Source organism: Cydia splendana, chromosome 5 (assembly GCF_910591565.1).
Source record: "Cydia splendana chromosome 5, ilCydSple1.2, whole genome shotgun sequence".
Classification (NCBI taxonomy): domain Eukaryota; kingdom Metazoa; phylum Arthropoda; class Insecta; order Lepidoptera; family Tortricidae; genus Cydia; species Cydia splendana.
Window position 1 is genome coordinate 18,187,693 of NC_085964.1, and position 25,290 is coordinate 18,212,982.

At 35.2% G+C, this 25,290-nt stretch overlaps 1 protein-coding gene across 2 annotated transcripts in view; it reads right to left on the reverse strand.

Annotated features, from left to right (window-relative positions):
* Positions 1 to 25,290, reverse strand: part of LOC134790900 (protein PFC0760c-like) — a 33,811-nt gene that overhangs the window by 7,382 nt on the left and 1,139 nt on the right. Inside the window, exons 2-16 of one of the 2 annotated variants that reach the window (XM_063761887.1) lie at positions 20,058 to 20,099; positions 19,511 to 19,543; positions 19,226 to 19,249; positions 18,461 to 18,478; positions 18,092 to 18,115; positions 17,994 to 18,017; positions 16,587 to 16,665; positions 15,262 to 15,347; positions 15,040 to 15,159; positions 14,094 to 14,963; positions 13,873 to 14,014; positions 11,149 to 12,461; positions 10,182 to 10,310; positions 9,810 to 10,008; positions 284 to 3,321 (exon numbers count right to left, since the gene is read on the reverse strand). In XM_063761887.1, the coding sequence (XP_063617957.1) occupies positions 284 to 3,321; positions 9,810 to 10,008; positions 10,182 to 10,310; positions 11,149 to 12,461; positions 13,873 to 14,014; positions 14,094 to 14,963; positions 15,040 to 15,159; positions 15,262 to 15,347; positions 16,587 to 16,665; positions 17,994 to 18,017; positions 18,092 to 18,115; positions 18,461 to 18,478; positions 19,226 to 19,249; positions 19,511 to 19,543; positions 20,058 to 20,099 (6,141 nt within the window). The remainder of the gene's footprint in view (positions 1 to 283; positions 3,322 to 9,809; positions 10,009 to 10,181; positions 10,311 to 11,148; positions 12,462 to 13,872; positions 14,015 to 14,093; positions 14,964 to 15,039; positions 15,160 to 15,261; positions 15,348 to 16,586; positions 16,666 to 17,993; positions 18,018 to 18,091; positions 18,116 to 18,460; positions 18,479 to 19,225; positions 19,250 to 19,510; positions 19,544 to 20,057; positions 20,100 to 25,290) is intronic. The other variant, XM_063761888.1, reaches the window with a different exon arrangement.

Consider the following 25,290-nt stretch of genomic DNA (forward strand, 5'->3'; position numbering starts at 1 on the left):
TCGCTGGGATAAAAACTTTATATAACTTTTTTTTCTTCTTATCATCTAATAATTCGATTCCAATAGGTCTGTACGACGCTTGAGTAACTATACATTTAGCATCGTCGGCTCCCCAACTATATGGTCTTACACGACAAGGATAAGGAAAAAAACGAGTTCCAAAATTTAAAGAACTTTTCATTGTACCTATTATCGTTCCATTAAACACACTCAACATGAAGTAATTGCCAACTGACTTAATTATAACTTCAACAACAGAACACAAGTGAATGTAGATACTTACCTCAGGTAATGTAGAGCTATATAGACTCATTTTTGGTTTAAGTGACATACATTCTTTTTCAAGCTTTTCGGCTTTGCGCATTGCTTCTATGCTCATTGTTCTTAAATTTTCAACTTCATTTTCATGAACTCTCACAATATCGCGCAAAGTTTCTTCATGAATACTCTGTATACTCTTAACACCATGATTGTGCTCGTTCATTATATTTTTTATGTGCCTATCGTACTGTATTTTTATTGCTTCAATCTGCAGTTTATGGTCTTTTTCTGCGTCTTCTACAGATTTCCTTAAACCAGTTATAACTTCTTCATATAATTTATTTGTATCTAAGTTTACCATTACGCTTTGATCGTGGGATTTTGGACGACTTTTTTTATCTTCACTAGTAAATTCGTTTTTAGTAAGCGATATCCATGGCTGAATCCTGTTATTGGCATATCTTTCGTCACTCATAGTTGAGAATAAATAACTACCTGAATTTTCTGCAGGATCAGGCTTCAATGAATCCAAAATATACGTAAGTGCATCATGATCACTACGCCTTTCTTGTACGCTGTTATCATTATTACCATCATCACCCATGTTAGAACTACTTTTTGTTTTCTCTTTTAAATAACCAAAGCTAACATCAGGGCCCACGTTGCCACTCTTTGTTTTGGGTTTCTTATCAGATACTAAGCGACCCTTGTGATGTGGTTTATCATTTCCGCTTAGTGCAAGTTTTTGCTGTGGTATTTTGCTACTATGTTCTTTCCTTTTTTTCTCAGTTGCCAAATAATCTTTGTTAGTTTCACGGGACACTAAGCCTTCTAAAGGATCATCATATACAATTTCTTTTTGTGGCACATTGCTAGTTTTGACTCTACGCTTTGATTTTAGCAAATGAAGGTCTATACTATCGTCAGATTTACTAAAGCTAACATTGTGTTCTGATGTTTTGCCAGTAGATGGGTCATTTTCATCATCGGCTATAAAACGGAATGATGCTTCATCATTTTTGAAACCAGTTTTTTGTAGTTTTTCCACAAACGTGAAAATTTGTTGTGGCTTTGTCACTCTCACTTTACGGTCTTCGTAAACAATAAATTGACCCGGACTATCATTTGTTTTATCAGCAGGTATTCTACTGTCTGATGAACTGCTAGATTTACGTGCTGATGAATCTTTGGAGGGTATTTCTATAAAACTGCGTGACCTCATGTATAAGTCGTCAGCATATGAAATCGTTGGTAGTGATGTTGTTTCAGATTTAGTATCGTGTTCGCCAGAAGACGGAATGTGTACCTTTGAATCGGATAAGGATTCTTGTATTGAATGACTATAAGTATCCAAAGTAGAAGAATATAAAGAATTATTATCATTGTCTGTAGTAGTTACATAAGAATTACTCTCAACTGCTACTCGAGGTAGATTAATCTTTAGTTTCAATTTTGTTTCATCAGTTTCTTTTTTATTTGAATGTAATGAAATAGTACTACTACTCTCAAATTTTACATTTGCTTTTACATGTTTTCTTTCGCTATTGTCACTTTTCTTCCCAGCTACATCTACATGCTTTTCATTTTGAGGTTTCGCTGTTGTGTGAAGCTCACTATAATTTTCAGTGGGTTTAACTACCTCACTTATGTAAATATTACTGTTCTTATTTGGATAAACTCCATCGCTTGTTTGCCCGTAAGTTTGTAATGAATTTTGGTTTTGACTACTGATACCAATCAATTTAGATGAAGTTTTTATACCATCCGACGGACTGTGATAGATATCGACCAAACCTTCATAACTCTTGCGAATCTCTACATCTTGTGTGTTATAAGAATCATTAGACTCGGAGAATTTATTATTCATCTCATGTGATACATCAACGAATGAAGTAATACTTGCCGATACGGGAAGTATTGAATGATGTTCTACTAATCCTGGACCAAGTCGTTTGATTTTATAATCTAAATAACTGGTCCTGACAAAATCAAACGTCGGCGTGGTTTCAACTGCTAAAATTTGGACCTCATTAACTAATGGGGGTTTATGTTGAGGTAAAAAGTCATACATTGGTTTGATAGAATCCCTATGTCCAGATTTATTTATTTTTGTCAAATCATATTGAGCCATTTCATCTGAACTTTTTGTTGTAGAACCAGCTAAATCAAAGAATGAGTGATGCTGCACATTATCTGTCTGCGATGAAACATCTTTGTAATTATCTGAATCTCTTTTTTGTGAAGCTTTATTGGTCAATTGGTCTTTGGCCAAATTATCAAAATTTAATTTGATTTCAGAAATCTCTTTAGTTTTACTTTCTAATTCAGCGATAATATTTTGTATAATACTGTCTTTTTCATCATTCTCAGCCATACTTTTGTTAAGTTTTTCTTGTAATTCACTTATATTAGAAAGAGCGTCCTGATATAAATCTTTAAGGGACTGAATCTCCTCTCTCAGAGTCTTGGTATATTTTTCTGTGGAATCATGAATTTTATCAAAAAGAAGTTGTTGGTTTGACATTTCAACACGTAAATCATTGATTATTTTCCCATCTTGCGATATTTGCTTATTTAATTCATTTTTCAGGTCAACTAATTGTTCTTCCAAACTATTTTTTTCTTGTATTACATTTTCTTTTTCATTTAGTATGCTTTGCTTCTCATTTTCGAAGTATGTCTTAGCTTCGTCGGCTTTGTTTAATACCAACTGAGATGAAGCTTGTACTTTAGCTATCGTTTGTTCTAAGGATAATGTTTTTGCATGTCTTGCCTCGAAAGCTCTTTTAATTCTATCAATCGAATGTAAAATGCGTTCTATTTCACAATCATCTGGATTTAGTTCACTGTCACCAACGCTAAATATTTCCAGTTGTTTAATGTCAGTAACTATTATCTCTCGATCATTCTTTAAATCTTCAATTTCAGATAAATAGTTTTGCTTATTTTTAGATGATAGTTCATACTGCGATTTTGTAATGGATAATTGGTCTTCTATTTTTGATTTACTTCGCTGAAGGACTGCTAATTCCAACTTCAAATTGTGCGATGCTTTAGAATCTGTGAATAAGGTACGTTTTTGTCTTTTTTTAATTTTTGATACAATCTTTTATTGCTAGGTAGGTACTTTTCTTTCCACATACAACTAAAATAAGTACTCATCGAAACAATACTAAAAACCCCAAACAAAATTAGATTGCCTTGATTTATCACAGAGTTTAAATGGCCTCCTGTCTCCATAATCAGGTCAGCTCGATGGTACCATAATATTGCATTGTCAGTATTGTCACCCAACTTACTTAATATAATATGTGTGCAAGTTTCAGCTTCTTTGAAAACTGGGAAGTGAGTCAAATTTAACTTGCAAGATTTGACCCGTATAAACATAGTTACATAGGTACAGTCGCCATCAGATATATAGGAGCGGCCAAGGTGTTCACAATATCTGAACACGCGCTCTAACGCCCTGACAATAGAGGCGTGTTCCGATATTTGTGAGCACCTTGGCCGCTCCGATATATCTGATGGCGACTGTACAATTTACATAGACACATTGCAATTTAAATAAAAGCTTGTAAAGCGTGCTTTTTCGTGAAGAACCTTAGTTTTTGCTACGACGGCAAATAAGTACAATATGGCGTACGGTTTACCATGTATTGTAATTATGTAAACGGTTTACGAGTACCTACATATACCTATACCAATTTAAGTTTGCCCTAAAATGACAGCGTAACTTAAAAGACAATCTCTGTATATATGTGTGTGTCATGGTTTTTTTTAAATATACTTATGAAGTAAGGTAAACGTACTGGTGCTCGACGCGGTCCCAGTACATGTCATCTTGAAAATTAAGTCATTGTCAATTGAGGTGACAGCAAGGTGTCATCTATTGGGCATTAGCATGTCGAGCACTAGTACGTTTAACTTATGTAGGTAAAGTATTGAAACTTACGTTATTCTTGTTTATTTATTTCCATACATGCCACATTTGTCTATGACATTATTATGACAGTTATAAGATACCAATAATACTATACAGGGTGTCCCATAAGTGACACGTCACAGTGACACTGGAGGTAGACCAAGCCAAGAGGACCCAAACCAACTTAACATGACCCCAGTAAAAGTGGCACGGTTTTCGAGTTATTGACAAATTAAGGTGTTTCATGAATTTTGACCGTTTTTAACATTGTTAGTGCCAGTGCACTCGGAAAGGTCTCGCAGTTAGTTTTTTTTATGTGTACGGCATCATAAATAGTTAATTAAGATATCAGAATAGGTATTTTATCGATAAACAATGTAAAATGCATAAAATTACTAGTTTAATCTTGAATTTAATTCACAGTGAAACATAAATTTCGACTTCGACCACCTGTCGTGAAAAAAATTACTAGAAAAGTAATGAGCAAATAACGTCAAAATATTGAGCATGTTATGCAGATTCAAAAATGGTATAACACATGTACCTTCCTTCATTAAAATATGAATTATTATCATATATCGAAAGCCTCATAAAAAATAAGTTAAAACTTGGAAATCTGCAATCCGTTGCTACTTAGTAAAAATAACGATTTATGTTAAGATATCTCATTCTGGATACACAAATAAAAAAACGCCTATTCAGTATTTGCAGAATGCCTAAAAGAAAGAGATGGAAAATGCTTATCTCCCTTTTTAAGGATATCATTGAGTTGATAAAGATTCAAAGAAAATAATACAGGTTTGAAAGTCAAGTTTGAAAGGGTAGGTTGAAATAATTTTACAATAGGTGGTCGAATTGCTTTTCTCCGGCTCGTATGCACGTTTGGCACCGTCTTGTAAAACTTCAAGTTAATTATCTTAAATTAATGTCGGATATGTTTCGTGCTGCCTCGAACATGCCGCCGTAGTTCCTCTGGCTTGGAGTAAAATTTATCTTTTAAGTATCCCCCATAAAAAATCTTATGGATTTAGGTCCGGCGAAGGTAAGCCATGCCACTGGTTCCAGTCGGCCGATCCATCTTCTTGGAGCTGGAACCAAAGCAAGATGGCTGCCCAGAACACTACGCTCGCGATGTCCGCGACCACCTCACACAGAAATTCCCAGATGGATCAGCCGATTGGGACCAGTGGCATGGCCGCCGCGTTCCCAGGACGTAAACCATTTTTTTCATTGGGGATGCTTAAAATGCTTAAAAGGTAAAGTTTACTCCAAGCCCCAAGGTCCTAAGAGGAACTACGGCGGCGTATGTTCGAGGCAGCACGAAACATATCCGAAATTAAGAGCCAACGGGAGTGGTCATTTCTCCATAGAAACGTACTCCTCGTTTTCCTCCGTGGTTTTTGAAGCTAGAGCAATGATTTTGTCAACACAGATTAATATTGTCAATATCTGTGTCGGACCGTTTTGCTTTTTTGATATTTTTGTTTTTTAAGGCGCTAGAGCTCTTCAAAAATGGCCGAAATGGCCTAATTGACTATGCCGCAATGAGAGGCGTGGCATTCAAAACTGATATCAATTAGCCAAAAAAGCAAAACGGTCCGACACAGATAATTTCATAATCATTTAGGTTTCCAAATTTGGTTACGATTGGTTAAGGTTTGGAGGAGGAAACAGAAGAGTACGAAACCTCGATTTTTTAGATTTTTACGCAGGATTTTTCGCCTTGTCCTTATCGCACTACTTTTAGGTGCCGCTTCCGTTAGCGAGACGGGTATATTTACCTAAAATATTTAAAACTCAGCTCCTGTTTCGTCTTAATTTGAAGTTTTACAAGACGGTGCCAAGCGTGCTGCACTTTGCACACGGCACTTTGTATGGTTAGCTCAGTTTAACGTTTTTAGGATTGTCTCGATAGTGATAGTGTAGTTTTGTTCTATGGCAAGGAAGTCTTTGATGTAGCAACAATATACATGACAGGCATTCAGCCAATAAGAAACAAATTGAAGCTGATGGTGTTGCTACTTCAAATTAAATAGCAACAGTTTTGTAGTTCGTGAGAATAATAAGCAACTTGTTTTTAATTTGGACATACCCACATGTTTATAAGAACATACTTATACAACTTCGTTCGTATACCTATTTCTATATGTAATGTGAGTAATGTCTCGTAAATGACATGTGTCTAGTTTTAATTAGTTATTTTAATTTGTTAATATCTGCATACCTGCATGCTCACTCATATTTTATGATTTATCTTGTATTTTCTCTATTTAAGTGAAATGTTAAATTTCTTTTTGAGAAAATATATTTCTTTAACCACAAATCCTAAATTTATGGAATAATATTATTAAATATTTAAATCACAAACTTAATTTATAAATACAAAATAAGTTGAAATATGTTCAAATAATTAAATATGATTTATTTCTTTGAGTTATACTTACATATAAAATTATTCCATGAATTTCATTAGTTACTGTTATTTTGATTGTGTCATCCCAGGGATGGTTAGGCTTGAGATCATTTCCCGGTTGGTTTTCGCCGTGGATGGGCATCTTTTATACATAGAACAGTGAAGCGAAGTACATCATGCTCTGGTAGCATCGATCAGAGGCTTGGTTATGCAGTAGCCGCTGCATCCATGAGCTAGGGAGCTCATGCTGTTGTTATTTTGCCACAAACAGTAAGTAGAATATGATAATATATAGATGTCCTCAGGTGCAACTCCTTGTTGAATCTTTGTTTGACCATTTCGCTTTGTTTCCAGTCTGCTGGTAAAACAATGTGGTTGGGAGGGAGTATCAGAGCTGTGAGATGTTCCTAACACTAGGAATTTCCAGCTGGTGAGAAACTTAGATCATATAATGTCTCTTAGGTTAGCAGAGCACATGCTTCTAGTTATTAATCTTGAATTGTTTCTTTCAGCTGACTGGGGTTTTATGTTATTACGTATGTGAAATCAGTTCGCATATCAGAGTATGGAAGTCTGTCCATATTCCTAAAACTTCAAGTGTGTCTGGTGAGCAGTTCGCCATGAGAATTTCGCTCTTCTGCTGGATGGAGGAGACGTCACCTTCAAACTGAGACCTTAGTCCTTCGGTGTTGCTCTGCGGTGTCGCGTCAGATTCCTGCTGCTGCAAATCGGCTCCGGCACAGCGGAGGATGACACGTCGGGCTTGAACTGGTGGAACATTGTTATGAGGTTGGTGTACGCTTTCCTTCCATCCTAGAAGCATTTTCCAAATTTAAAGTTAAAGAATTTAGTAGAATCATATGTGATGGCAAATGATAATTTAGGGACTAACAAATTTAGATAGGTCTGCTTGTAAATCATTTTAGAACCATTTCTGGCACGACCCAGCTCTATCGTCTGACATTATTAATATAAGGTGCTTATGCTAGCTTAATGATTTACATGTAGAATAACTGCCCGCGTTCGAATTAGTAATAAATGATGTGTCACAAAAACTAACTTTTCATTTCATATCCTTTATTGCCCTGAATAGCTGATGGAAATAAGTTTAGCACCTGCTTGAGCTTTTGGTAAGATTTAGTTTTTATTTAATTTAGTAACTTTAATTGTCCGTGAGTTTCCTCTGCGAGAGCCCCTGCCGGGCTAGGAATATTCACGTGACAGTGCATACGAGATACGAGCCGGGGAAAAACAATTCGAGCACCTATTGTAAAATAAAATAACTTTAAAAAATTGATTTAACTTAACATGCAGTATTTTATTTTCTTTGAACCTTTATCAACTCAATGATATCCTTAAAAAGGGACATAACCATTTTCCATATCTTTCTTTTAAGCATTCGGCAAATACTGAATAGGCGTTTTTTTATTATTTCTGTATCCAGAATTAGATATCTCAACATAAATCGTTATTTTTAACAAGCTTTTATTAGGTCAACCTGTATGTAACTAACTATAATAGAATCTAAGGTAACTAGTTAAGGTTAAAATTTAACCATCTTCCAAGGATCGTAGCGTCATGAAAATTGGCAGCTGTATGTAGTTCTGATGACAATACAATAATATGGTACTGTCGAACTGATCTGACGATGGAGACAGGAGGTGACCATAGGAACTCTCGGCCTGTATGTAACTAACTGTAATGGAATCTAAGGTAACTAATTTAACCATCTTCCAAGGATCGTAGCGTCATGAAAATTGGCAGCTGTATGTAGTTCTGATGACAATACAATAATATGGTACTGTCGAACTGATCTGACGATGGAGACAGGAGGTGACCATAGGAACTCTCGACCTGTATGTAACTAACTGTAATGGAATCTAAGGTAACTAATTTAACCATCTTCCAAGGATCGTAGCGTCATGAAAATTGGCAGCTGTATGTAGTTCTGATGACAATACAATAATATGGTACTGTCGAACTGATCTGATGATGGAGACAGGAGGTGGCCATAGGAACTCTGTGACGAAACAACGCAACCTAATTGTGTTAGGGGTTTTTAGAATTGTCTCGATGAGTATTAGTTGTCTGTCGTAAGAAAAGTACAGTCAGCGATAAAAGCTTGTACCAAAAATTAATTTTTTGCCAAAAACTTATTACTAAGTAGCAACGGATTGCAGATTTCCTAGTTTTAACTTATTTTTTATGAGGCTTTCGAAAGATGATAATAATTCCTATTTTATTGCAGGAAGGTACATGTGTTAAACTATTTTTGAATCTGCGTAACATGTTCAATATTTTGACGTTATTTGCTCATTACTTTTCTAGTATTTTTTTTTTCACGACAGGTGCAAAGTCTAAATTAATGTTTCGCTGTCAATTTAATTCAAGATTAAGCCAGTACTTTTTTGCATTTTACATTGTTTATCGATACAATACCTATTCTGTTCTTCTCTTAATTAACTATTCATGATGCCGTACACATAAAAAAACTAACTTCGAGACCTTTCCGAGTGCACACTGGCACTAACAATGTTAAAAACGGTCAAAATTCATGAAAAACCTTAATTTGGCAATAACTCGAAAACCGTGCCACTTTTACTGGGGAGTTGGTTTGGTTCCTCTTGGCCTGGTCTACCTCCAGTGTCACTTATGGGACAGCCTGTATAATATCGATGAACTTAATATTGGAAGAAGTCACTAGCTTTGCCTTGTTTGTGCTAGAAAAATCTCTAGGTCTAGAAATCACGCACCACCGCGTTCCGAATGTAACTACCTCACCCGCGGCGGCGGCAGTTTAGGTGCACCGCCATTTTAAACTTTTGTATTGGTCGTTTCTATAACGGATCTATCGCTATAGATCCTTACGAAACAAAATCGATAAAGTCGGGCCAAGCTAACTCTGCACAGCATTTGCAATGACCAAGTGAGATAATGTTATCTTTAATGTCATATTTCTAAGAAAATATGATTTTTCTTCTGATGATGTTCTGTTTAAGTCGGTGCAAAGCTCTTCGACGGACTCTAGAGGCCATGACAAAAAACAGCCACCAAGACTTTTAGTAGTAGTAAAATACTTTATTGTACAAAAATCAAAACAAAACCGGAAAAATAACATTCGTCATTCGTACAAAGGCGAACTTATCCCTTTAAGGGATCTCTTCCAGTTAATCTTTGAGCGATTAGGGGGAACTGGAGACTTTTAATACTTACGATGTGCCTCTATCTGCTTGCGTGTTTGCTCAATGCTAAGATTTGTGTTTTTAATGTCATTGCCAGCATCGAGGGCTTGCTCTAGAAGGTACTGCAGCTTTTGCACTTCGTCTTGCAAAGAGTTGATAATATTCTGCATAGTCGCTATCTTGTGGTCGCGCGCGTTTATCTCATCTTCGTAGTTCAAAATCACTTGTTCCTATTTTTAAATAAACACACACACTGTTAGTAAGTAACACCTTTATATTACTACTAACTCTGAGAGCTATATCCTCGCCTATACCTTCGCTCTTACTCGGTCAACTAGTCTTAAGAAGGCCAGTTAAAATGTAGAGTAACCAGTTATTACACGAAGTAACTAGACATAATTACCGATTCGTCCAATTTATGCAGCAACTCCCTAATTTCCTTTTGAGCATCACTTTTATCAATTCTCAATTTTTGGATTTCTTCTTTTAAGTCAGCTAGGGGTTTATATTCTGCGGAGCTGGATTGCATAAGCTGAAACATGTTTGTATTATGTTATTTGATAAATAATAATACGAAAAGAATTGTGTATAGCGGCTCGATTCGGAAAATGAATTAGATTTCTACTAGACTTCAACAAGTTACGATACGATATTTGTAAGACAGATATGTAAAATTTGACGTTTCCGCGATTCTGGAGGTCCTCTTGAACGATTTCGAGTTATGACTTAGATATCCAAGTCACATCTAGCCGCTATCTAATGTAGATCTAGTTGATCTCTAAATCGTCTCAAGATCTTGTGATTATCTCGAAATCCGAAAAGGCCTGTAAATAACTTTAGGGCCAGTTGCACCAAACCGTCACCGTTAAAGCGTTCGCTAAATTTTAATGTATGGGAAGTTTCATAGATAGATCTCTGCTGTGTAAAGTTGATCAGTCTGTTAACGGTGGTTGGTGCAACTGGCCCTTTATCTCCTAAAGTTGATCTGTCTATATTTATGTGAAACGAATGTAATGGCATCCTCGTATTATTATTGAAAATCCGTAAAACGGTGTGCGCTCTAGGGCTTACAGCTTACACCCATATTTTAACATAGGTACAGGTCACCTGCAATATTATGTTACACAACGAAGGCCGCAAAAATATCTGACACGATCTTATTTGTAGAGCCATAAGAGCGTGTCACATATTTTTGCGGCCTTCGAAGAGTAACATAATATTGCAGGTGACTGTACGTGTTCATAAATACAAACTATAGTAAAACATGCCACTGGGTTATCTACTACAATATAGCCGAAACATGTGTAGCTTTTTAACACTAACTTATAATAACGACTGAATATGCATTGTTATTGATGTTAATTATATACCTCATTCCGTGTATTGACTAACACCTTCTCTAGATCATTGTTGTGGGTCAAAAGCTCGTCAGTTCTGCTCTGCAGCTCCCTCTTCTCTTCTTGTATTTTTTGGAAATCTAATAACTGTGCATCTAATTCTTTCTGCAATCTATCTTTTTCTAATTTTATCGCGTCATGATCAGTTTTTAAGTTTAGAAGTTCGTTTTCTAATTCGTTGTGAAATTGCATTTTTTCAATTAAAACAGAACTTTCTCTCCTGTATCTATCCAGTTCAGTGTGATGTAGTTCATTTTCATTTTCTAATGTTTTTATATTATTAGTTACTTGTAAGTGATGAGATTTTAAAGTATCGAGCTCTTTCATCAACGATTTGTTTTCTTCTATTTTACCGTCTAAAATATCATGCATATGGTTAAGTTCTTGTTCTTTTATTTTTAAACTATGCTCCAACTCTGCCTTTTCTTTCAATAATTCAGCTATGGCTTTCTTCAAATCCGATAATTCGTGTTCAAGATTAGAAAGTCTTTCAGATTCAATTTTCAACGCCTTGTTTTCTTCCTGCAGTTGATTAATTTGCTGTTTTAATAGATCGTTGTTCGAATGGAGTCTTGTTAACTCTTCTTGGATAGACTCAGATTTCTTTAAAAGTTCACCACTTTCTTTTTTATTCAGCTTTATTGAGTATATTGCACTTTCAAGTTGAGAAGCTTTTTTTCTTAATTCTTTTTCCAGCCCATTTTTCTCTGTAATTAATTGTTCAAATGCATGTTTTAAATTTATAAATTGTTGAGAAATATCTTCTAGTTCGGATAATTTTGTCTTCATTAAGGAGCTCTCTCTTTTAGAAATTTCTATGGATTTTTTATTACAGGCATCTTCATTTTGCAGGTGATTCAATTCACTTTTAAGCTTTTCGTTTTCATCCAGTTTTGCCTTCAATAGTATTTTCAAGGTTTCATATTCACGCATTTTCTCTTCTATATCATTTGATAGATCTTCTTGTTTTTGAACAAAGTCATCGTAGTCTTTGACCTTTCTGAGTAATTCCTGACTCTCTTGTCGTGATACGTTTACCTGATCTTTATATTTTTCACCCAACAATTCAAGTTGACTGCAGACATTTCGGTTTTCATCTGTCAATTTATGTATTTCTAAAGACTTTATTTTAATCACGCCCATAAGATTTTCAACGGCATCGGACTTATCCTTAATTTCTTCTCGTAATTCGCTGTTTTCCTTCATTAGTCTATCTTTTTCCTTTTGGAAGCTATCGATATAATCTTCATATTGCTGATTCTGTTTAAACAAGTCTTCGTACGCGGCTACAAAAAATAAGTTAGGTAAAGTAACAAGCACATGGTTGATTTTATTTTAAAACAAGGGCTGAAATTTTAATTTATCTACTAGTACTATCGGAAAACTTATAGCTTTTATCTTGCACTTTAAGAAAAAAAGAAAAAGAAAGATCATTACTCCTCATGTATGCACTAAATTAATAAAATAGATAGTTATAGTCAGCATGTCAGCATCAATAACAGCGGATGAAACAACGCACCAAAAGTACACTGGATATTTATCCTAATAGAGATATGTCTCTACAATTCCTGTTCAATATAGTATTGTAGTTTTAATACTGACTGTACAAAAGTACTTATTTGTAACGATTGATAAAAACTATCCTAAGTCCTTCCTCGGGCCTCTCTCTACTTTCGCATTTATAAAGTTATCTAATATTAGTAAGCAACGATGATTTATTTCAATTCCGTAAAACCGCTCAACCATTGTCCAGTACTACAACTATGGCCACAAGTTATATGGGGTTACTATCAAAATTACCTTATCGCTAAACGACCATTTCAGCTAGATGACATAAAAGTAAAATACACAGTCAGCATAGAGTCAATTCAGCTGGACGACATGAAAGTAGAATACTCAGTCAGCAAAAAGCCAATTTAGCTGGATGGCTAAGAATTAGAATGACTAAGTAGCTAAACGTCTGGAAATATAAATAGTCCGTATGATTAGAATACCTAATAAGCCGAAAGTAAAATTATTTGATTGACGTGAACACCGAACGAGTTAGTAGCAAAACGTCTGGAAATGTAATGTGTCAATGTGTTTACAATACAAAGTATGCGCGGGAAGGTTTTAATTATCAAGTGTCATATCAAAATCAAGACGTTTTGCTAACGAGTCGTTTGGCGTTTATTCCATTTAGTAAAAAAGACATTACACAATACAGACTATTTAGCGTTTATGTCTATTAAGTAATAAAGACATTCGAAAATAAAGGATTTTTGCTGCTAGGTCATTTTAAATTGTAACATTCTAAGATCCAGACGTTTTGCTAAAGAGGCATTTAGCATTTATGTCTATGTTGTCACAAAGACATAACACAATCCAGACATATTGTCCTTTAGCGATAAGGTACATTTGATAGTAACCCATTATATGCGTAACTAAGTATCTATAACAATGTTCTTTTTAGTTTTTTCTAAGTTTTTTCTTCCATTCATAAAATAAATCTTTATTTTTCTTAGCACTATAAATATAAATTCATAGTGCTTGAACGTAAAGTCTTTGAACTATAGTTGGATGGTTATACGGTTCTAGTCTAGTTTGTTTTTTTTTAGATTTACAAACAATTATAACTTTCATTACGTTCCTCTATTACAGTATGTAAATTATACATATGTTAAATGATAATATTGAAAGCCTAAATAAATATTTTACCTCTCCATTTTTCGATTTCCGCTTCCAACTCGTTAATACGAGATATTTTATCCTGAAATTCGTATTCTATATCCTGATATTGTTTTAGTTGATCTTTTAATGACTCGTTTTCTTTAGAAAGTGAAGTATCTTGAAGAGGTATCTTAAAACAAAATAAAAAAATATGTTTAGTAAAAATATCAAATACTTGTAAATATCTTAATATAACTTTACTTTCGTACATTTTCAGGCTGTTGTTCAAGAAGTTTCACTATTTGTGAACTTAAACTTTTGATCTGCTGATCTTGGCACATACATTTACATTCAGATTCCTGTAGTTGGCATTGTAGGTTATTTTTGTCTTTTTCAAACGAAACATATAATTCATTTAATTTTTTTTCGATGGACATGTTTTGAGTTCTCAGTTCATCTATCGCATTAGCTTTTATATAATTTATTTCTGATTCTGCCTTTAATTTTGTTTCTAACTCAGATGATTCTTCTGCGAGTACTATATATTGTTGTTTTAAGCTATCTAAATCTTCGGATCGTTTTCGGTAATGTTCTTTCTCATTCCACAGTGAATTATATTCCTTTAATTGACCACGTAAACGTTCCAATTCCAATTCCAAATCATCATATTTTGCGCATCGTACTCGTAAGCAATCAGTTTCATGTTTTATGTTTTCATAACAGTTCAACAAATCTTCATAGCATTCCTGAAGATCTTTAATACGTTTTTGGTTCTCTTCATTAATAATAGAAGCTACGTCATTTCCCTGATTGCCAGTGTCACTATCAGAATCAGCATTCTCATCAGGTGTGCTTTCTTTGCTGAGTATTTCTTTCATTTCGTCATGCTCCATGATATCAGCTACTAGTTGGGATCTTTTTGTTGAATCTGAACTTATGCATTCAGTTGGCGTTAATGGATAGTTGTGTTCCATTTTTGTGCTAACGTCGGCGTAGTAACAAGGGCAGTCTTTTCCGCTGGTGCATTGAAATTCTTTCGAACACGGCGCAATCAACGCGATGGAGAACTTCTCAAGCACCTTCATCTTAAACAGTATTTTCCCTTTTATGTCCATGCAGCGAATGTCCTTGCCAGCTGTCTGCAAAAGCGGTTTATTAATAACGCTATTTAACGTTAAATAGCATTTCTACTCGACGACAACGTACTCAACGGACCATGAGGTTAAGATATTGTCTGTACTTAGAGTTTTGTGATAGAACCCCGAAGATTTTCTCTAATGCCGTGTAGATGTGCGCATAAATGCCAAATGGCTCGCAGATATCATTTTCCAACATCTGAAAATATTTATAATATAAGGTGAGTACTGAGTACAATTAATGTTGTTACGTCATGACAACATTAGTTAACCCATAAATAATATAAAAAAAACTACTAACCGCTAATGTGTTACGCATGGCGTTCAACTTAGCATCTTTTGATATAATTTGTTCTGTCATTTCGTCTATTCTTGGGTCTTCTACAGCTATAATAGAAAATTGCAGCCATAAGTTATTTTATTTTCAATTGTCAAGAACGTACTGTCAGCAGCAGTTGTTGCTAAGCAGGCCAGGTCTTGAAAATGATCTTGATGCGACTTTATTGTTAAGAGAATAAGAGCGTGTCAAGGTAATTTTGAACACTTCGCCCGCTTAGTAACTTCTGCTGCCGACTGTACCTATGGTTCAAACTAATACAACGAGAACAATCTACATCGATATCCTTGAATGTGCTTTCTTTAGAACGGACAAATGAATCAACACACTTACGTTCTCTAAGGGCCAGTTGCACCAACCTCACTTGAGGGAATGATCAACGGCAATCGACAGTGAACACCCCAAACAACAATTTAGCAAACGTTTTTATGATGAAAGGCGATGGAACCGACCCTAATAAGAGCAACATTAATATTACGCAGTGCAGCATGCGTGCTTATTTTAATAGTAGTTTATGTGACTGCTACATAATGAAAGGCATTAAAATACGAGTGTGGGTTTATGAAACAATGAAATGAGTTTCATAATAGTATCACACGAGTGTTTTAATGCCTAATTTGTACAGTTACATACACTGCTTTATCTACACACATATTATAAACTTTCTATGATATATCACTAACCTCATATTACAGCCGACTTTGCTCTCTGGCGGAACTCGCGGATATGAGATGGCGTCTCCGAAATATCTTTATCGCACATTTTACACGAAACTTTTGTTATAGTTACTTTAAAAACAACAAAACAAATTATTTTTTACTTACAAACTAATTAAAAGATAAACTGTACGTCAAATGGCGGCAAATGAAAACTTTTTTCATGCACGTCACGCATCCGTAGTTTTTTTTTTATTCAAAGACAAACTAGAGTCGGGCTCGATTACCATATCGTCCGATACCAACTTACATGCGAGATTTGTCAATATTGTATGCAATTGTCATTTGATTTCGAATAAAACGTCATCTCGACTGATATTAGAATAGGGGTCAAACCAAATTGCTTTTTTTTCAGAGATGTTCGAAATTTGAATGCATTACCAAATCGATTTTGATATAGTAATGAAGCTATTACCACATTTTCACAGATAAGAAATTTGCTGTAGCAAAACAGTTTATCGTAATGTGGGCCATTATTTACGGATTTTGAAAGCATCATAGACAGTTTATGATATGTGTGTAGATAAATAATTTGATTGATTGATTGATTTATTGATTCCCTACGGCACTCACATACGCCCGCGTCGCATGGGCACACTAGGGACGTCTGGTTGCCTTGCGTCGCCAAATCTTTGTCGAGCATCATAGTCCACTGTTGAATGATAAGAAAGATTCATTGGTTAATCACAAAAATAAGGTTATGATTTTAGACTTCACACATTAAATCTTATAAGCATAGAGAAAAAAATACATGTGCTCACTGCATACATCAGTTTTGGTACCAAAAAAAATACTATTATTTTCGTAGTCGACATCTAGCATCGAGTACCGGAATTATCTACTTTTCTGGAAGCAGTTGGTTTTCTGTAGGGGTCGCAGTTCTAACCTAACCTAACCTACTTTTCTGGCAGCAGTTTATTTTCTGTAGAGATCGCAGTTCTAACCTAACCTACTTTTCTGCCAACAGCTTGTTTTGTATAGGGGTAGCAGTTATAACCTATTTAGTATATCATACGCTATTATATTTTATAATCATTATACTAAAAGATAGTATATACTATGATCAATATACGTTATGTATGTTATATAAAATGAATTTATAGTATTTGAGTGATATATAAATAATCATTATACAGAATGAGTATTATGTTAATTTACCGTTATTCCTAATAAAAATATTGATTTTGATGTTATAGCAAACGTTCATTATATCTTGTGAATGTTATTAATATGAAATTATATATTATGTAGTTATATCTCATGGGACGCACCCGAATTATCAGTACCTACTGCTACTTGACAATAGATGTTGCACCGACCGAAAAGTCTAATGCTCAACAATTTTCAGCTAATATTATGACCCGATTGACCGGAACTCTATTTTAAAATAAATAATTTAGCTTTAATATTAGTTGTAAATTGTTGTTCAATACAATTTTCGTGAGTCGCGACTTACGAGACATCTAGTATCAATTAGCGGTACTGATAATTCCGCTACTCGATGCTAGATGTCGACTACGAAAATAATAGTCTTTTTGGTACCAAAACTGATGTATGGCATGAGCACTCCATTCTTAATATATTTCTCTATGTTATAAGGTACCATCAATAAATCATTGATGATATTAAAATTAGTAAATATCTCGCCATTGTTATAAGAAAAACTAAGTACATGTACAGTGTTGGCCGAAAGTTAATCCAAATTGAAAATGCTGGCCATTAACCATTATAAATTGAACCGTAATCTGTAATCGTCCGTCACGGTTTAAGGTTCAATTTATAATGGTTAATGGCCAACATTTTCAATTCGCATTAACTTTCGGCCAACACTGTACATGTAGATATGAATTTAGGTAGGTAATTTATATGCTTTATAATTTTCTATCGTTTATTCCAAAACATTTACTTTTTCATTTTAGTAGGTATTTAGTTTGTTCTATTTTGTAAGGAAATACAAATAAAATATAAAAAAAAACTTACGGCATCTCCACGCGATCGGTCAGACTAAAACAAATGAAATAATATTTTATTCAAATAATATTACTTTATATTAATTTATTTTTGATACAAATACTTACTTCAGCTCCTTTCGATTTAATAGACTGAAAGAAACAATTATAATTAGTTATATGTATGTGAGACAGACATGATAAAATTGATAAAGTAGATACTTATTTATTTATTTAGAAATGTTAACCCTACCTATGTACCTATGTACTTAATTAAAAAAATATATAAATATACTATGGGACTTTCAAATATATTAAAATTAATTAAAATAAAATAAGTAATATTAAAAAAATCACCCAATCAGCGCTGTGGTGAATCTGCAAATAACAAACAAAATAGAATAAAACAATTCTACAAGTTCTACACACAACCTTCGGTTGCTATATGTTAAATTTCCGTTAAACTCACACATAGATTAAAATAATAGGAACACTTACGCTTTTGGACTTCCCAGTCTGAAAAAAAAAACAATTTTTAATACAGTTGCTCAAAAAGTGCTACTTTGCGTAGCTGTTTAGCGTTCGCAAAGTTGTTTTTTGCGAACTAAAACTAAAGCTGCTTTTTACTTTTCCTACGGCTCATAAAAGACGTCTTGGGACTCGTAAATAATAACATACTTTCCACACTTGCATTGAAATGTACTATTGTGAAATGAGTTTTGTTTTGGATGTAAAACTTCTACTCGCACTAACTTTTATAAATAACAAAATCTAGTACTAAACATATACATATGTATATTATTTGAATGTATATGTCAAATTTAATTGTTATTTAAAAATGTTTTAAAATGAGACCGTATTTTCGCTTGAATGGCGACTGACAGCCAGAAGATTCTTAAGTTAAGTTATGTTGCCATTGCCAGTACATTTTCATTGTGCCTACCTTGTCCCATCGTCCACACTGCTAACTGACAGTTCGTAAACCTTATTACAAACGGCATAAGGTCCATCTATGGACAGTTAAGAGTGTTGCTGTTTGTAAAGAGGCTGATTCTAAGTTTTCAACTTGTTAAGGTGTTGATTAATGATAATGCACCCGCGCGTCGTTGAGTCGTGTCATTTAGACAACTCGCATGCACTTATTAGTGCGCGTTATCCTAGTGAGTGAGAGTGTTAGCCGTATCAAGGTCGTAGCATAACAAAATGAAAACCATAACAAATTGTCAAATAAGAATCGGCTTCAACCTTAATTATGGTGTTTACCTCAAACGAGTCTGACTCGAAGCCCTGAAAACAAGAAAAAGAATAAGATCTTATGTGCCATAGTTTTTTACATCTGGGTAGGTACATGAAAAACTATGGTTAACAACAGAGTCAAAATTTTCTCAGTAAAGGGGAGGCCACTGATGATTACTACGTTCGAATACGTTCCAAAGCACTGGGCAAAGGCATGCACGGGAAGGCATAACCTTAACTATGTATTATAATACTTAAAATATACTTTTTTTTATTCACTATTTATTAAGAATATACGAAATAAACACTTACATCTGTAAAGTTTGAGATATCCAGGTTCAAACACTGAAAAAAATATTGAGTTATCATTAACAAGTTTTTCCATGCCGTTTTTAGTGTTTCATGGTGCATTTAGTTTTTTCGTATTTTTACTATCGCAAGTATCGCAACATTCAGTACAAATACAAAACATTTAAGTACAATCCCACATGTTTATGTGTTAGTTTTCACAGAACATAAACTTAAAAGGTAGATAAATGAATAAATATTATCTATAGGACAATTTTACACAGATTGGCCTAGCTAGTATATGTATACCCACAGTAAGCTCAATCAGGCTTGTGTTGTGGGTACTAGACGACGAAATATATAATATACACATATAGGTATACAAATACTTATATAGATAGAAAACATCCATAACTCAGGAACAAATATTTGTGATGAACACACAAATTGCCCTTGCCAGGATTCGAATCCGGGACCTCCCTGCTTCGTAGGCAGGGTCACTACCGACTAGGTTAGGAGGCCGTTAAGGTAGGTTTTAATTTCATAGCAGAATCAGTTTAAGAAAACTTACCAATTCGTCAAGGTCCTTATTAGCTTCTTTGATGGCTGCATGCTGCAATATAATATTCATTTATTATTAGATGCTCACAGTAATATACATCTGATCACCATGTATTAGGATGATAGGACTCTTCTCTAGATAGGTTATTCAAAAAACTAAAGGTTTTGGAAATTGGCTAATTAGTATCCTTATAATACATAAAGGTTATAGGTAATTAGGTACATAAATTATATTTCTCAGGTAGGAAAAAGCAATACTTATGACATTATGTGCGATATAGGTGTTTATCTATCGCAGTAATCGAAGACAATATTCGATCCCGTACACATTCGTCACTTTTCGACTAAGTTCCTAAAAACGCGTTTATGTATTTTTAGTGCACTTTCGTCAGCAGTGACGAATCTGTACTCAAGTTTAATTTCTGTATGTATTTGACACTTGTGACCAAAACGAACTTACAATAAATTTGGGTACATTTTCGTGTGCAACAGACAGTCGTTTTATAAAGTGACGAATCTGTACTTAAGTTTTCATTTCTGTTTGTTTTTGACACTAACTTAGAATATATTTTTGTCTGCAAAAAAAAACATTTTAGCCTTTTTGCCGTCAGTTCTAAACATAAAGAGCGTGCCACCTACACCAAGCAACCTTTTTGGTTAGATATTTTACAATCTATTATCGTTGTTTTCTATGACAGTGACGCATCAGCTTAGGCAGAATACACGATTTTCTTACAAAAATTAATTCAGTATGAATAGGTTTAGCGGATCCCTTAGGCGTGCATATGACGATTCAAGTAGATGCGTTTTCAGTGGATGTCATGTAAACGAAAATTTAATTGAAATACCCGACATGACAAAAATGGAAATTCTTTTGGAACATCATTTTTATCTTCCCCCTAAAAGTCGGGTATGCTTTCAACATTATACAGAAGGAAATTGGATCAATTTAGTGGAGTCTGCAGATAACCTTCACGACTTTAATCAAGTGTATACAGAAGATATTCTACGTATTTTTGAAACGCAAACTTTGAACTCTACGGTGCAATCAATGGTGAATCAGTTACAAAATTTGTAACTGATTTACCAAGCTTTGTTTATGGGACTCACAGGGACCTCAACTCAACAAGTCTACTTCCCTGCGAGAAACCAGTCACTAAAGTGCGACTTTCCTCACTCCAGGGAATGATGAAAGTCGCACTTTCGTCACTCCCTAGAGTTATTTTCTGTTGCGTTCTGATGCGTCACTGTCATAGAAAACAACGATAATAGATTGTAAAATATCTAACCAAAAAGGTTGCTTGGTGTAGGTGGCACGCTCTTTATTTTTAGAACTGACGGCAAAAAGGCTAAAATGTTTTTTTTTGCAGACAAAAATATATTCTAAGTTAGTGTCAAAAACAAACAGAAATGAAAACTTAAGTACAGATTCGTCACTTTATAAAACGACTGTCTGTTGCACACGAAAATGTACCCAAATTTATTGTAGGTTCGTTTTGGTCACTAGTGTCAAAAACATACAGAAATTAAACTTGAGTACAGATTCGTCACTGCTGACGAAAGTGGACTAAAAATACATAAACGCGTTTTTAGGAACTTAGTCGAAAAGTGACGAATGTGTACGGGATCCAATATTCTTAGGTAGGAAGTTGTAGCAATACAAGGTTAAGGTATAAGCAGTGGCGGCGGGGGCGGTCCGCCCCGGGTGTCACACATTTGGGGGGTGACACCCGACCGTGAACATCAGTAGTGCCATCTATAAAAATTCGTAAAACTGTGGCAGATTGCACAACCGCCATCAAGGAAATAATATACAACATGCCGATGAGGAACCCGAGAGATTTTGACAGAATATTCCTGATCATATTTAAAGACTAAAATATCCTATAAACTGTTTTGGAATTCGCCTAGTTTCATAGTCCAGTACCACCAGCAAATTGCAGAACATTCCCAAAAAGCGGAAACGTTCTCGAGAATGTTCTCAGAACATTCCTGCAACATGCAAATGATTGTACGGCCATCTTGGATTTTTTCCATAAAAAGAAATCTAGAGGCCTCTATCTCCCGCCATGCCAAATCTCAGCGCGCTCGGACCAACTTGAAAAAATTAAAAAAAAAGTCGGCCATTTCGTTTTTTTTATGCAGTTTGTTTTGTCTCGGGGCCCTCTATGACATTTGGTCGAGCACCCCCCACCTATCACGCACCGTTTAAAAGTTGCCATACAAAATAATAGTGGCCAGTTTCCCACAATTGTAGCATTTTTCCAAAAAAAAAATTTTTCATGGGTATTTAGGGGACCCCGAGATTCCGTGACCAAAAATTCAGCGCGCTAGGACAAACTTGAAAAAATAAAAAAAAAGTCGGCCGTATTGAAAAAAACATGGCGGCGTCAAAAACTGCCAGGGTCCCTCTATGACATTTGGTCGAGCACCCCCCACCTAGGTCTGACCGTTTGGCCGGGCCGTCATACATTTTTCTGACCGGAAGCGGTAGACCAAAAGTCGGAATTTTCTGGGGGTAAGGATACTACACCTAAACTATCGTGAATATTCATGGTATAAACTACGATAAATAAATAAATTCTCGTTCTCGAGAACATTCTCAGAAGTTACCAAGAAATTCACACGTGGAAAGTTTCGCAACTTTGGAAAGTTTTTTTTTAATTATGTGATTATTTCTGTAATTGATAAAAAAAGTTAAAATTATTTTTGGGTGACAGTTTTACAAATTTACATACATTTACATTTTATATACAAAAAATCGAAAAACAATTTATTTTGGCGAAATTGACGTAAACTCTTTTAGTATATTTTCCTTATTTTGGCCTCAGAAATGCATGGTTAAAATCTCTCGGGGTTCCTGGTATGTAACAATAATAATATATGTTGGCGCCTCGTAGGTTTTTTTATTCAGAAAGGTTTTTTTTATTATGTGATTATTTCTGTAAAGCCTGACAACAATTTATTTAACCCTGAGATAGTGTCGCTGCAAACAGCTTACGTATGGCAATAATGTGCGTACGTCATGTATAGTCGGGGTAGTGGGCATTGGCTTCATGTTGATACTCGTATAATGTCAAAGCATTGCTTACAGAGAATTCGGTTCTTTCAATTTACCTATTCGTTAAAATCTGATTCTAAATATTCAATATTTATATATTCTTCGTTTTCTGACTCTGACGAAGTCTGATTTTCATCAGATGTTGTGTCGCTTTCAGGACCACCAACCTCGATTATAAAACGTTCAGTCTCCAATTCGATTATAGGATTTTTATCGTCGATCTACAAATAAATGAAAATGATATGGTCTTAAATGAAATATTAAAGTTTAAACCAAACAACTAACCAGTTCAATACAACCGCACTATAAAATGTCAATACCGGTCATGTCAACAACCAAATTTAAAACATTGTTTATTGGAATGCTATGTAATCCTTCGTCTTTTTTAAGCTGTAAGTATTTCATTGCATTCACTACAATTTTTTTCGCATCTTTAGTATATTTTTTTTGGCTTTTTTGTAATAAAACCATTTATATTTGAATATATTCGTAGATATTTTCCGTTTGTTTACATCGGTGACATTCGATGACATCCAACGTTCGTTGTCAAAGAGTACTTGTTGCCAGTAAAAAAAATTAGTACCATTGAAAATCCGCAAAATGACGAGGGTCAAATAAACTGTTGTCATGTCAGGCTTTAATTGAGAAGCTATGTCACTGTTTCTAATTGGGTGACTCTGGACTATTTGAAATTCATTGTGAAATGGGATTTTACAGAATCTCTTTTACAGAATCTCTTTCAAATCGCGCACTTGTCAAATTTTTTTTTTATTAACGTAAATTATTTGTATATCTTTCACGGGACAATGATGACTCGGACCTTTGGGAGGCGTGCGCGGAGCCCAAGCCAACATGTAGATGCCCGTATGACACTTATGAAATGTGGGTTACACCGAGCGGATGCTGTCCTTGCCCGTGTCATAGAACGCGCGCAGAGGCAACACCCGCCAGGATGTAGACTATTGAGAGTTCATGGAATCTAAAATGAAAGCGATGGAGTAAATTGTGAGCTATGGAATATTAAACGTAATTTTATAATTGTAAAATATTAAACATATTTTACAATTTTGATTGAATTTTGGGGTGACACCCACAATGTCCGCCCCGGGTGCCACCCATGCTAGCTACGCCACTGGGTATAAGCATAGCTGGGCACCGTTAATCAAAAAGTTATCTTCGTTAATCGTTAATCCGTTAAATAAAAAGTTAACTTCGTTAAACGTTAAAACGTTACTTTTCAAAAGTGTTAACGAAATCGTAAATATACGCAATAGGACTACTAGTACAAACTAGTAGAAATAATCATAAATTTTGATTTTTATTAATGACTAATCTACTAATTAACTTGGTAATCATTACTTACTTACTTGGTTGGCACGGATACCCAAAATGAGTCTTGGCCTCCAACACAAGAGCACGCCACTTTGATCGGTCCAGAGCGGTATCCCGCCAGCTTTCGCCGACGCCCAGCTCACGGAGATCTGCCTCCACTCTATCTGCCCAACGGTATTTAGGACGACCAATAGGACGGCGCCCAGTTGGTCGACCCAAGTAGGCCCTTTTGGCTGCCCGATCTTCACCCATCCTTTCGAGATGGCCAAGCCAGCGGAGACGATGCGCTTTGGTCTCACCTATTATATTCGGCTCGGCTATCAGATGTTCTATTTCGGAATTATTTCGGATCCTCCAACTGCCATCGTCTCTTTTGACGGGTCCCAGAATCTTCCTTAACACCTTACGTTCTGTGACTAAAAGGCTGTTCTCCTCCTTGAGTGTTAGTGTCCAAGCCTCACACCCATACATCAGAATGGGGCGGATCACGGTCTTGTAGATCCGTAGCTTAGTACGTCTACTAAGAAGCTTGGACACCAAAACCTTATGGAGCGCAGCACTGCAGCGTAAGGCGTTTTGAGTTCGGATGTTGATTTCGTCCTCCCTTGTATGTGTATCCGAGACAGTGCACCCAAGGTATTTAAACTTGGACACTCCTTTGTAAGTGTTTTCACCCACAAGTAGGTTCCGTCTTTGGGTGCGACTGTCCCTGTACCGCTTCATGTGGAGGTATTCCGATTTATCATGGTTGATTCTGAGACCCACTTTTGCTGCTTCTTGCTCCAAGATACTTGCCGATATTTCTACCTCTTCACGGTTTTCCCCTAGCAAGGCTAGATCATCCGCGTAA